Source organism: Silurus aristotelis (assembly GCF_946808225.1).
Source record: "Silurus aristotelis genome assembly, chromosome: 11".
NCBI classification, from domain to species: domain Eukaryota; kingdom Metazoa; phylum Chordata; class Actinopteri; order Siluriformes; family Siluridae; genus Silurus; species Silurus aristotelis.
Window position 1 is genome coordinate 12,459,570 of NC_139584.1, and position 13,887 is coordinate 12,473,456.

Here is a 13,887-nt window from a genome sequence, read left to right on the forward strand (position 1 = left end):
ACGTCATGGTTTGAAATCATGCATGGCACGGAAGGTTCCCCTGCTTAAACCAGCACATGTCCAGGCATGTCTTAAGTTTACCAATGACCATTTGGATGATCCAGAGGAGTCATGGGAGAAAGTCATGTGGTCAGATGAGACCAAAATAGAACTTTTGGGTCATAATTCCACTAAACGTGTTTGGAGGAAGAAGAATGATGAGTACCATCCCAAGAACACCATCCCTACTGTGAAGCATGGGGGTGGTAGCATCATGCTTTGGGGGTGTTTTTCTGCACATGGGACAGGGCGACTGCACTGTATTAAGGAGAGGATGACTGGGGCCATGTATTGCGAGATTTTGGGGAACAACCTCCTTCCCTCAGTTAGAGCATTTAAGATGGGTCGAGGCTGGGTCTTCCAACATGACAATGACCCGAAGCACACAGCCAGGATAACCAAGGAGTGGCACTGTAAGAAGCATATCAAGGTTCTGCCGTGGCCTAGTCAGTCTCCAGACCTAAACCCTATAGAGAATCTTTGGAGGGAGCTCAAACGCCGTGTTTCTCAGCAACAGGCCAGAAACCTGACTGATCTAGAGAAGATCTGTGTGGAGGAGTAGGCCAAAATCCCTCCTGCAGTGTGTGCAAACCTGGTGAAAAAGTACAGGAAACGTTTGACCTCTGTAATTGTAATTGCAAACAAAGGCTACTGTACCAAATATTAACATTGACTTTCTCAGCTTTTTTGCAGCTGTATCAATTGTACAATTGTCCTCACTGTATGTTTATATATATATATATATATATATATATATATATATATATATATAGAGAGAGAGAGAGAGAGAGAGAGAGAGAGAGAGAGAGAGAGAGAGAGAGAGAGAGAGAGAGAGAGAGAGAGAGCCAGCCAGCCAGCCAGCCAGCCAGCCAGACAGAGAGAGCGAGAGACGGAGAGTTAAAAACAGAGAAAGACTTGTGGTTGACGGTCTCAAGTAAGCATTAATCTGGAGCTGTCAGTGGTAATCTCTGTATAATGTTTATGTCCATCAGTATGGTCAAAAAAGTGACTCCGCTCACCCTGATGCGAGCATTACACCAGTTATGGGTGCAACATTGAGCCTGGACATTTCTTCAAAACAGCTCATATACTCACCATCAGATCAAACCTCCATACATAATTTACATTCAATGACCTCAGTGAAGACACACTGACTTGAAGTAGTTGACCGAGGCTTACAGGAACTTAACATCACAATGTGTCTGTAAGGTCAGACCAAGCATCTATAAAGCACTGTAATTTATTTACTCACTTTTGGTGCAATGCAGATAGCTCAGTATTTGCTACCGAAAAAAATTATATAGTTTTGTCATGGAAGAACAGTCTGCTGGCATCTGTTTGTTTTTAAATCTAAAATTTAAATCTAAATCAAGTGATTTGTGAATTAATCAACACATTTTGGCCAAACAGAATTGAGAATTTCGACAGTTATGTTGTATAAATAATAATATCTTATATAGAAAGTTGTCTTTCCGAAAGCTCTATATAACATATGCGTATTTTTAAACGATGAACTAATAACAGTGTTAATATTTGGACGCGAATGTCAGACGCCTTCTTTAGGGCTAACAGCTAGATCATTCGAGTAGAAGAGACGATGCGATGCGATGCGATGGCACACACCCATGACTTGCCGTGCTCGCGTGTACCACTTCCTGTTTTCTTCAAGCTTTGCATCCTTGGCTGCCTTAGTTTAGACTTCAATGAGCTCCGATTTCAATTCCTGTGTTCTACTGAATAACAAAAGTGTAACACATTTCCTTTTTCAACACAACTTTCATTAATGTTTGAATGAAAAGGGAGAAGGTCAATGTTTGTGACCCACTTAGAGAAAGATTTCACGATAATCTTTTTTCCTAAGTCTTTAATAAATAAATAATCAAACAAATATATATATAAATAAATAAATGAAGGAATAATAATCTTCACTGTCTGTATCTGTTTAATGCTTCAAATATTCCTGTCTGTATTTTGATTTGAGTCTGAAATGGTTTTAAATGCTGAAAAGATAAAAAAAAAAAAAAAAGAATAATTCATAATCATTATGAATTTTAACACTATACTCTGTAGACAAAATGAAGAAACAGAGGTAGAAATACCAGCACTGTCAGGATACCTCTAAAGAAAAACCATTTCTGCTGCAAATAGCACAGCGAGAATGTGAAAAATCCCAACACATTGATTAAATGATTCTTTAGACTCCTGCAACACTTGTGATAATGACATTGTTTTATTTCCCTTATCACAAACTACAGTTCCTATCTGTAATTAGTTCCTGTTTACAGAATGATCTGTAAAAAAAAAAAAAAAAAAAAATCTTAGAACTGTGGTTCCTTTTTTTCCCTGTCATTTTAATCCTGTTACAAAAAAAAAAAAAAAAAAAAAAAAAAATATGTTAGGAAAGAAGTAGCAAGACTTTTCTGTGAAAGGTTTTGTGGCCAATATAGCTAACGTGCTGGCTTAACGTGCTGGGCTATTTTGCTAATAGCTAACCCAAAGATATGAAATTTTACATAGAAATCCAACCAGTTTCCACAAAGATTCATGTTATTTCATTTGTGTTTAACTAATAAAAATAAGATACGTAGCCTCAAATGAGTACACAATACAGTAGCTGGTACAGCTAATAGATTTACTAATAACCAATTTTCACAAAGATTGCTGTATTATTTAATTTGTGTTTAATTAATGAGAACATATGTAGATATCGAATGTGCCTCAGATGATTGTACGAAACTAATAGAGGTGCTTCTGTCGCACATTTAAACAAATTATTTTTAAGGTTTTCTCCTCTTTATTTAAATATTAGACAAAATTTTACATAGGTTTTAAAGAAAATGAAAGTGGGCACTGTAGTAAATTACACATTTCGACTAATACATTGTTAATCAGAAATAAAAATGGTAGACAGATGTTACACGAACTCAACCGACAAACCGGCACTTGATGCCTTGTAAACCGTTCTTTCCAACCGAAGAAAATAAAAAAAATGTATAAAAAGGAAGCATCTTATATTTCTATCTGTATACAATAAGGTACAGTATAATGTATTTATATTTAGTTCTGTTTACCCCAAATCATCATCATTTTTTGGCAAAAATCAGCCATCATCATTCCCCCTGTAATACCAAGCATGTTTAAACTCACTTGCAATGCATTATGGTCTTAGTGGATGGAGTAATAACATTTCATCAAAGCTGTATTTGGAGTGCTGCTAATTACAGCATGCGAAATAAGCAAATCTGCTGAGTGGTGCCTGAAAGTATAGGGCAGACGCGCACACACACACACACACACACACACACACACACACACACACACACACACACACACACACACACACACACACACACACATTCCTGTTTTACAAGAACAGTACAATAAACTCTTCTAGTATGCTGATCTACTGTTTTGTGTTAATGAACTTTTTTCCCTCTGCTCCAGAGACAACGTTTCTCGGTGTATGGAGAATACTGTAGTAACCATGAGAAAGCTCTGAGGCTGCTGGTGGAGCTCAATAAGATCCCTGAAATCCGCACCTTCTTACTGGTGAGCACTGCTTACAAACACATCTCCAGAGTTAATGAAGAGTTAATTTATGTAGATATAACTTGTGGACTCAAGTGTGTGTTTCTGCTATAGCACTGCATGTTGCTGGGAGGAAAGAAAAGCACAGATGTTCCTCTGGAGGGATACCTGCTCTCACCTATTCAGAGAATCTGCAAGTACCCTCTTCTGCTTAAGGTACCAGAGCTGAATCATCAACGAAAGATTGATTTTCTGTCTTCTGACAGTGTTTCTATTTTCTATGCTCTGTTTATTCTGCCTTTGTAGTATGACTTTGTATGTATGTCTGTCAATATGTATATCTAGATACCTCTTTACTGTTTTTACTGTTTTCTTTCTTTCTTTCTTTCTTTCTTTCTTTCTTTCTTTCTTTCTTTCTTTCTTTCTTTCTTTCTTTCTTTCTTTCTTTCTTTCTTTCTTCCGTCCCTTGTTAATGTTTTCCCTACACTGTTTGTGTCGTCAGCTGATTTCCTTGCGCTGAACCTATGTACTGTGTGTCCACTATAGGAGCTGTTGAAAAGGACACCCAAAAAGCATGCGGATTACCCGGCTGTGGAAGAAGCTCTGCAGGCCATGAAGGAAGTGTGCTCCAACATCAACGAGACGAAGAGACAGATGGAAAAACTGGAGGCTCTTGAGCAGCTTCAGTCCCACATAGAGGGCTGGGAGGTCAGTGTGCACCGTTCGCAGTGCGTTTGTGTATCTTTTCATGTCAGTTTAATTCTCCAAACTGCATTGCCTACTTCTATATGCATCAAATGTAAGACCGGAGAAAGAGCATTTGTTTGCACATGATGACTTTTGAGCAAGCTGTAGAGAGGCTACTGGGGGTATTTAAAGCAGTATTCAAAACATCACCACTGTTGTTAGGAGCTGGCCAGATGATTACGAAGAATAGCACAGGATGTGGCTTATATGCGCACATGGGTGCAACATTTAGTAGGTCAGAATTTCCTTTAATAGTATAAGGTAGTCTGGTTTATTTAAGTGAGATTATGTAGTGCTGCTGAATTTCTTTATTTGCTTAGTCTGGATCCATGGTGACATTTTCTTTAGAAACACCATACAGAGAAACAGGAAGCATTAATGCAAGAGAGTCAGCTTGTTACCCAGGAGATCAGCTGATTCCTATGAACATGCTACTGTATACCACCCCTTCTTTTCACTTTCTCTCTCTCTCTCTCTCTCTCTCTCTCTCTCTCTCTCTCTCTCTCTCTCTCTCTTAACTTTTCCCATTATGACACTGCACACTTTTCAAAGTATCAAATTTTTATTTATTTCGGGGGCAACTTCTGCTTTTCAGTGGCCAGCGCGTGCTGTGTTATTTCCTATCGAGCAGCGTCACTCACAGTGCTTCACTGTCCTCCCAGTCAGTGTGTTGCCTCAGCTCACAACAGAGCTCCATTATGCTTCTGTCCAGACGCTTGTGCTGCTATGGTTCAGCAAAGCCAGCTGACTGAAGAATTTCAGCGCATGCAGGAAACATACACGGCTAACTTAAATTTTCATTCTTATGAAATCATCCCCTAGTAAGTGTAGTTTAATGAGCCGTTGCTTTTCACCTTAATGTGCATTTTACAACGTAATGCCACCAGCAAAAGTGCTGCTGTTGGTTTTACTTTGTGCTAAGTGCTGTCAAATGCCTCGTACCGGGCTGATGTTTCCAGGAGATTGCCAGCCCACTGTAAGTGCTAAATCAAGTAGGTTCTGTCGAGTCTAATGTAAGTCATCTCTAATGGACAGAGAGTGCAGAATCAAGAGCAGACACCGGACTGGCGCTGCAATCGACCCATTTAGACACACCATTGATTAAGGAGACAAAATGGAGTCTCAACTCAAGTCTCCTGAACACACACCTGCAAAGCATGGAAAATCAAATCCTGTTCAAATGGCAGCCTGGAACATTCTCCCCGTATAAAATCAATTATTGACGGTCAGAAGCCTTGTGCAGGTTCATGACATCAAACAAACTGAATGCCTGTTCCTGAGGGAAAACTTCAGGCTAATAGGTAGGGGAGTGGTAGCTCAATGATGCTCAGTATTAAGAAATTACACCTTACTGAGCATTCAGAGGTGTATATGGTTATATTTTAAATAATATATCATTCAAAATGAATCTTTAATAGAGAACGTGATGGTAACAAACATACATGCACATAGCCGTACCAGTAAGTCTGGCCATAACACATATATGCACAAGAAGCCAGAAATAGGGTACATATATACTGGCGAGTGATTGAAATGGAAACATCTGTGTCTTGGTCCGCAGTACTTGCAAAATTAAGTGCTCTCAGAAGCTTCTTTCGAAAGCTTTGTTTCAATCCTCCAACTTTGAAAGTGCCTAGCCAGCAGGATTTTGAGGATTTTTTTAAATTATCAGTCAGATACAAATCTCAAAGATAATGAACATATCTGTATAACCTTTGTTTATTTCAATCATTTCAAATGTAGTTTATAGCTGTGTGGGCGTATACAAATAGAGTAAATGGTGGTAAGCAGTTATTTAGTGCTCCATGACTTTTTTTTTCTGTCCACTCAGTTCCCCAGTGTGAAATCTCTGCAGTTTTATGGCAAGGTTTATAATCAATAAATGGCTAAAATCAATACTGTCTGCAGGTTGAGAAAAACATTTTGCGATGCACTGTATTTTCATGCACTGAGTTCTGGAGTATGCATTTTTATATAACTGCCTAGTAGGACTATAAACTTGTTTCGAATGTTTAATGTTTTTTCTGATATCTTTCCTTCTCTCGTTTTAAACCAGGGAACAAATCTAACTGATATCTGTACTGAGCTACTCCTCCATGGCAATCTGCTGAAGATCTCCGCAGGAAACATTCAGGAAAGGGTCTTCTTCCTGTTTGATAACCTTTTAGTGTACTGTAAGAGGAAGTCCAGGTTAGAGAGCGACATCAGTCACATATTTCTCACATCTTCCTATACATCATTCACTTTAATGACTTTGTTGTGGCTTAAAGCGTCTATTGCAGGGGTGTCCAGGCTTTTCTACAAAGGGCCAGAGTGGGTGCAGGTTTTCATTCCGACTGAACAAGGGCCACACCTTGTAGTCCATTGAAAATTAAGATCTAACAGGTGGAATCTGTTGTGGCTTGGTTGGAATGAAAACCTGCACCCACTCCGGCCCGTGGAAAAGATTGGACACCCCTGATCTATTGAAAAGATATGCAGGATTATTAAATGTGAGAGAAGCTGACTATGCGTTGTTTCCATTTTGTGGTAATTGTTTAGGGTTTCCGGAAAGAAGTCCACCAAAAGGACAAAGTCTATCAATGGCCCACTGTATGTCTTCCGTGGCCGGATCAACACTGAAGTGATGGAGGTGGAAAATGTTGAAGATGGAACCGGTATGCATGTGAAAAAAGTGTCAAACTGAAATATAATCTGCTGCTATAATTACTGTGCTGCTTTAACAACAACCACAAACACGGCATGTCCGGAAACTGAATTGAGATTAGCATAAACACCCATGTGCTGATAAAGATCTGTTTCAAAGCTGTGCTCAATTTTACACCTTGTGTGTGTGTGTGTGTGTGTGTGTGTGTGTGTGTGTGTGTGTCTCAGTGCCAGATGATGAAGGGTGTGGTTCTGTTTAAAATCTGTACTGACTGAGAATTAACAGCTTTTTTTTCTCACTTTCAACTTACGTTAAAGGGGTGGGATGTCTTGCACATGTCATGGTCACAGTAGTGGGAAAAAACTGAAGAATCAGTTTAAACCGCACATGTGTACATTGAGCAGGCAGGGTGTGGTGTTGTCACTTATCACTCATCTGTGTACATAGTAACTGAATTAGCTTCATTATGCACTTCAGTAACTGACTAGCAAATATAATTTTAGACTTTTGGTTTATTAATGGGATATATGTGGTTTGATTGGGCAAATAAAATGAATGTAGAAAATACATTTAGAAAGTATAAATGGATTCTGATTCTATAACTTCCTCAAGTAAAGAATGAAACATGATGGCGCATTCTGTTGTAAGAAAAATAATTGCTGGCTGAGTGGCGCAGAATGGGTTATTTAATATAACATCATGTCCTGATGCATTTTTTTTTATTGAAGAATGACACCTCTTACTCTTTATCCATGTCTAGTTGCATGTAATGGAATGTTCCTGAAACAAGTCAGATCGTATCACTGCTTATGTTGCCACAGAGCCAAATTCTGTTGTCTCGATGACTTTCTTGTAGTGGAAAACGTACTGAGCATTACTCTGATACTGCCTTTAAGGTTATAGTACCTTGCAAAAGTATTTATACCAATGACCAATTCTCTTGTATTACTGATTTACAGAAGGTATTATAATTTAATTCTGGTTGTTATTCTATTTTAACTTTGAAACTCAAAATCAGCTACTGTCAGTTTTGTTAAGAAATTTGTTTTATGAAAAATGAAAATAAAATAACTTGATTGCATACATATTCAAGCCATGTGCTTCAGAAGCTGTGGATTAATAGATATTGAGTTTCAGCATTTTAAAATGAGAATGAGAACTTCATTGTAATTCAATTATGAGAGTTCAGTTTTTTGTCAGGGGTCTCAATACTTTTTCAAGGTACTATATAAAGATGTCTATCTATAGAAAAATTCACCCTTTTTTGTAATAGACATGCTTGTACACCTTCTACACCTAGAAACAATAAATAATGTCCGAGCTGCTGTTATAGAAAATTAATCAACACCTAGGATCAATCACATTTGAAAATTCAATAGCGCTGTTTTTAAATGGAAACCCATCTGCAAGATTTTTCTTCATTATGATGTGAATGTCTGCCCCCTCAATCTATCAGCACAGAGCAATGCTTTTTGGCTCACAGGTCCTCACTCCTTCACATCTTCCTCTTTCCGTCTCACTTCAGAGCTCTCGTTTAATTACCCTAATTGCGTCCTTATCAGGCTGCCTAAACGCAGAGCTATCCGTTAACCTCCACTCCGTCACGATTTATCGGTCAGCTTCCTCCCATCTTATTCAGATGGGCTAAAAGCTCTACCTGAGGCCTCTTAGTGCTCCCAAATCTATTTCCACGATCTCGACATTAACCCACTGCCTATTACAGAGGCTCATTTTTAATTCATCCCACTCTTTTTACCTCCTGTCAAACGAGGGATAAAATTGGGCTGTGACTTGAGGGCTAAATTTTTTACGCACCCTCAAACACACACGCACACTTTTACATTGGTTAATGAAAGGAGGTAGTTTGAAAACGTGCCATTACTGCTGTTGCTATTTTAATGGTGTTCTTTAATCCTTTTGCGTTTTTCATAGAAATTAAAAAGCAAAGGTTTATTTTTGGGCTTCATTTGTACACCATAGGAAAAAGGGTAGATATGAGTCAAAATTTAAAGACTCAATATAATATATTTGGGAAGCTTTTAAAACAAGACAGTTACCACATTACTGATATGACCGTTGAAATTGTATAGACTCATTGTGCTTACACAAGTTTAGCATCCTTGATTGTTATTATATGATCATTTAGGGAGAATACTGAGTAATAAATGGAAAAATATATTATATTGTCATTTATATATATATTATATATTAATTGGTTTCAAAACTAAACAATTACCCAGAAATTTAGCACAATTGCAACAGAGAAAGTAACTTTATATAGGATAGAATATTTAGTTATGATTTTACCGTTGTACAGGAAGCCTACATATAAGAGAATTTACCATTCAGACCCCAACAGCAGCCCCCCACCCCACCCTTTCCTGTCTATTTCAGTATGCACATGGCACAGGAGCTCTCAGGTGTGCATTTGTTAATTCTTGCTCATTTCTGAAAAATAGCTTTAAGACCATTAAATATTAATTTTTTTTTTGGGGGGGGCTCAAACTAACATTTAAATCCCTGCCAGATGCTTCCATATTAATGAATTACAAATGGTACATTAAAATTTCATTCTGTTTAATATTTTATTTTAAAACACAAACTCTCAATCTGCATTTAGTCACATTGAGTTTATATTGAAAAATATTTAAAGATTTTTTATTTATTTTTTTTGTACAAATATATTAACATTTTTTATTTTTATAACATATGTAATATATTACAAATAAATTACAATGTCAGTAACTTTTTAGAGGGATGACACTTTTGCAGAAGAAATATAATGATAAAGAGATGAAATGTTATTTTTACGGTGGACATTGCTGTAGTTTATCTACTATGTTTGATGGATAGTTGATTTTAAAAGGCTGTAATAAACCTAAGTACATACGTTGGTATTTTAAGTATGACACTTTTCCGCTCCAACACAATGTGCTTTACATGCTTTGGAGTGAAAGATCTTGAGTGGTCTGCTATAGAGCTCTGACCTCAACCTTATTGAACACCTTTGGGATGAATTTGAGCGCTAAATGCACACCAGACCTGACTTTACTAACACCCTTGTGGCTGAATGAGCACAAATCTCCAAACCACACTTAAAATCCAGTGGAACATCATCCCAGAAGAGTGGAGGTTATTATACAGGTGTCCACACACTTTTGTCCATATATTGAAAGCTCTTAAATGTGTTGCAAATGTGTTGGTAGAGTTTTACCAAAACAAAATATTTTTCCAAGGCATGGTTGATGTTTGCAAATATTTCCTTGTGCCATGTGTTATTGAGATTAGTGGTATCATGTGGTTCTGATTAAGTTAATAGAACTGCTGGAAATTGTAACCTTTACTCTTTTTTTTTTCTTGTTTTATTTTCCAGCTGACTATCATAGCAACAACTACACTGTGACCAATGGCTGGAAGATCCACAACACAGCCAAAAACAAGTGGTTTGTGTGCATGGCTAAGAATGCAGAAGACAAGCAAAAATGGCTGGATGCCATTTTAAAGGAGCGTGAACAGAGAGAGAGTAAGTGGTATTGTTCTTGCCACTGGGTTGTTCTTACAGAATCGGTTTGGGCGAATTCCCATTTATTTTTTTTCCTTATCCTAAATCTATTTTTATGGGTCATACTTGATGTTTCAAATTTCTTTTCTTTTTTTGTACAAGAGTTAAAAGTTTAGCTAGTAATGCTCACATCAAGTAGACTGCATGCTAAAATCATTACGCACTTGTCTCAAAAATGTTACGCAATCCCTGATTTGTTTTTAACAGTGTGCAGCTGAAAATGATTGTAGCAGCAGTTTTAATCCAGAACGACTGAAAGGATTAAACGTGTGATAGTCAGTATGTTTTTCTTACTAGTAAAAAATGATGTCATATAGTCGAATATAGTCATATATATATATATATATATATATATATATATATATATATATATATATATATATATATATATATATATATATAGTCGAAACTATATAAAAACCAAGTCTCATCTAAGAACTAATGTATTATGTAGATGGACCAAAAACAATTCACAATATTGTTTGTCATTTTATAGGCATGTCCCCAATAACTCTTTCACATCCTCATAAATCATCATGAGTGTATAGAATTGTAACTTGTCACGACAGTTCTTGCTAAAAGTTATTAGAGTTAACATGCAAACTAGTTATGTTAAATTTTGGGGGTAGCACCACTGTGGAAATGAAAGGGATGGAGATAGGTCTGACACACTATGTATCGCAGCAAGCTATAGTCAGTAATTATCTGTCTTCCAGTATGAAAATGGCCAAAAGCATACGGCCAAAGAAACATTCTTGTGGTCTTGTAGCCCATTCCAGACTTGTGCAGGTCTACAAACTTGTCTCTGACGTCCTTTGATGTCAGGGACAAGATTGTAGACCTGTCTTGTCCCTGACGTACTCTTTCCTCTGGTCTTTCCCATGGTGGTGGAGAGGTTCGAATAGAAGAGGTTGATTATGTGACGGGGGTCTTTTATACACATAATGAGTTGATATTAGCATTTTTTTTCTAAAAGGGTGTGTGGTGGTCAGGATTCTTGCTGGTTGGTAGGGGATTAAATACCTATTTCACTCGATCAAATACAGAATAATTTATGCATAATATTAATTGATTAATTTTTTCTTGGGTTTTGATATTCTTTCTCTTTCTGTTAAAATAAACCTTACGAGGGAAATATCAAGGTCCGTGACGTCGGAATGACGTGGGGCCGCCTTCCCGTGGGCTCACCACCTGCGGGAGGGACCGTAAGGGACGGTGCTGTGAGGATTGGGCAGCAGTCGAAGGCGGGGGCCTGCTTAGACTGCTGCCCCCGCGACCTGAATTACGGATAAGCGGGAGAAAATGAATGAATGAATAAAAATCTTAGACTGTTCATTTCATTGTAAGGGGGTAAATTTACATCAGCAGGGGCTCACATAATTATTTCCCCTTCTTTACATATCAATGAGTGCGATATGTTTAAGTTGATGTGTTGGAAGCAGAAAAATGGGGAAGCATAAGGATCTGGGTGACTTTCACAACGACTGCATTGTGATAGCTAGAGACTTGATCAGAATTAGAGCAAGTCATGTGGATGTTCCTCAAATGCAGTGGTTAGTACCTACCAGGAAGTACAACCAGTGAATCAGAGACAGGTTCAGGGGCGCCCAAGGCTCGCTGATGTGCGTGCGGAGTGAAAGCTAATACGACATGCAGTATAAAATGTACTTGATGGAAAATCTGTGGTATGTGGTATCAGAGAAATAATTTCGCTTTAAGATCTGATGTTAGGGGAAAATGACCAGCTGCTGGTAACAGTAACTCTGCTTTGTACCAGGCTATCCTCCCACCTGCCAAAATGTTTTTTATTTTGGATTTGTTGATTTAAAAAACATAGCTGAGTGAATTTATTTCGTTCTAAATATTATTTTGCTACAACCCAGCTTAAAACTAATGATGCCTTCATGGCCTCCTCGAACGTTCATGCATACTGGTTAAGAAATGTAAATTTTGACACAATGTGGTTCAAGTGGTTTTGGTCGGAAAATTTAGATAATGCGAGAAAGAATGGATGGCATGAGCAAATGATGTTTTTGTTGTTGTTTTTGTTTCAACAAAGACAAGACGTTTATTTTAACGTGAAATTGCCTCTTAAATCTTTCTCTCCACTGCAGAGGTCTCCACGCATGACTTTTTGTTACAGACCCTACTCTTAAGTTCGGAAAGTCAGGGCTTATAGAAACATTTCCATTTCCAAGTGGTAATTACAACACTGCCATGCAGTACAATTGTGCTCACATCGTAATTACGATATTTCCAACAGCACTTAAAGGCAGCACAGGAGTCTTTTTTACTATAAACACCCACATTGGCCTCCTGTGTGTAATGTTTTTATGAACTACTTTGTTGTTTTCCATGACTGATTCAAAACACCTGTCTCACACAGGGCCACCTGTTCTTTATGGTTTGGTTGTTTGATGTCCATTTCAGAGTTTTTAGTAGCACAGTCCACTCACTTTGAATAGCATTTTATCACTGCTTGAAACCACAGACACATCGACAAACATCGACACTGTGTTTATTTAGTATATTGTATCAATCTGCAGTATCACTTTCTAATTTCCAGTTTGAAAATGCAGAGCAGTCCAGGCATTCAAAGCTTTGCCTTAACGGTAGCACATAACATTACGTTCTTTTCTGGTGCTGTGCGAAACAGAAGCTTTTTTTTTTTTTTATGAGGCAGATCGTGTTACGTCCGTTTGAAATGAAGCCCAGTGCAACAGGTGCCCCCATCAGTCACACCTTTCTCCCACTCTTTCCCTGTCATTTCTTTTGTAAAGGCCTCAGGTCTGGCTTTCAGACACGGTTGTTAATTACGTTTCACGCAATGCTTTGCTTGACATGCTAAAGTGCTACCTTATTTTGACAGTCTTTCCTAGTGGCTTCAATTTAATTACAATCAGGCCCAATGACACTTTAGGATAAAGGAAGCAGCATGCTAATGTGATTATGTGGATCAGCATCTGGCCCTAACAGGCACTCTTTGTTTGAAAGATTTGTGTTGACATGACAAATGAGGATCCATACACTAACACTTGAGTCTACAGATCTTCTGTAGAGTAGTGGTTAGAACTTGGATCAGGGTCCAATACAGGGTACAGTATAATTTCTGAAATGGAAATCAGAAAAGGTTATAAATGACCAACAGTTTTTCAAAGCATATGATTTAATACTTGTATGGAAGAAAAAAAACAATTGAGTTGTATGGTTATAAATTTTTTATTGGATTACAGTGGACTCTGGAACATCGCAAGAGATCACAAGCTCAGAGCTTGATTTGATTGTGGGGGAAAGCTGGCTCAGACAGGGTCAAGCACTGGTCATAAACCATTATCACCGGTAGAAGTGTCTCTTATCTGTTATC

The 13,887-nt window shown here is 37.8% G+C and overlaps 1 protein-coding gene across 1 annotated transcript in view; it reads left to right on the forward strand.

The window, feature by feature from the left end:
- Window positions 1-13,887, forward strand: part of prex1 (phosphatidylinositol-3,4,5-trisphosphate-dependent Rac exchange factor 1) — an 84,459-nt gene that overhangs the window by 23,323 nt on the left and 47,249 nt on the right. Inside the window, exons 4-9 of the mRNA XM_083553860.1 lie at window positions 3,484-3,588; window positions 3,682-3,783; window positions 4,114-4,275; window positions 6,371-6,504; window positions 6,856-6,971; window positions 10,335-10,484. Coding sequence (XP_083409986.1) covers window positions 3,484-3,588; window positions 3,682-3,783; window positions 4,114-4,275; window positions 6,371-6,504; window positions 6,856-6,971; window positions 10,335-10,484 — 769 coding nt within the window. The remainder of the gene's footprint in view (window positions 1-3,483; window positions 3,589-3,681; window positions 3,784-4,113; window positions 4,276-6,370; window positions 6,505-6,855; window positions 6,972-10,334; window positions 10,485-13,887) is intronic.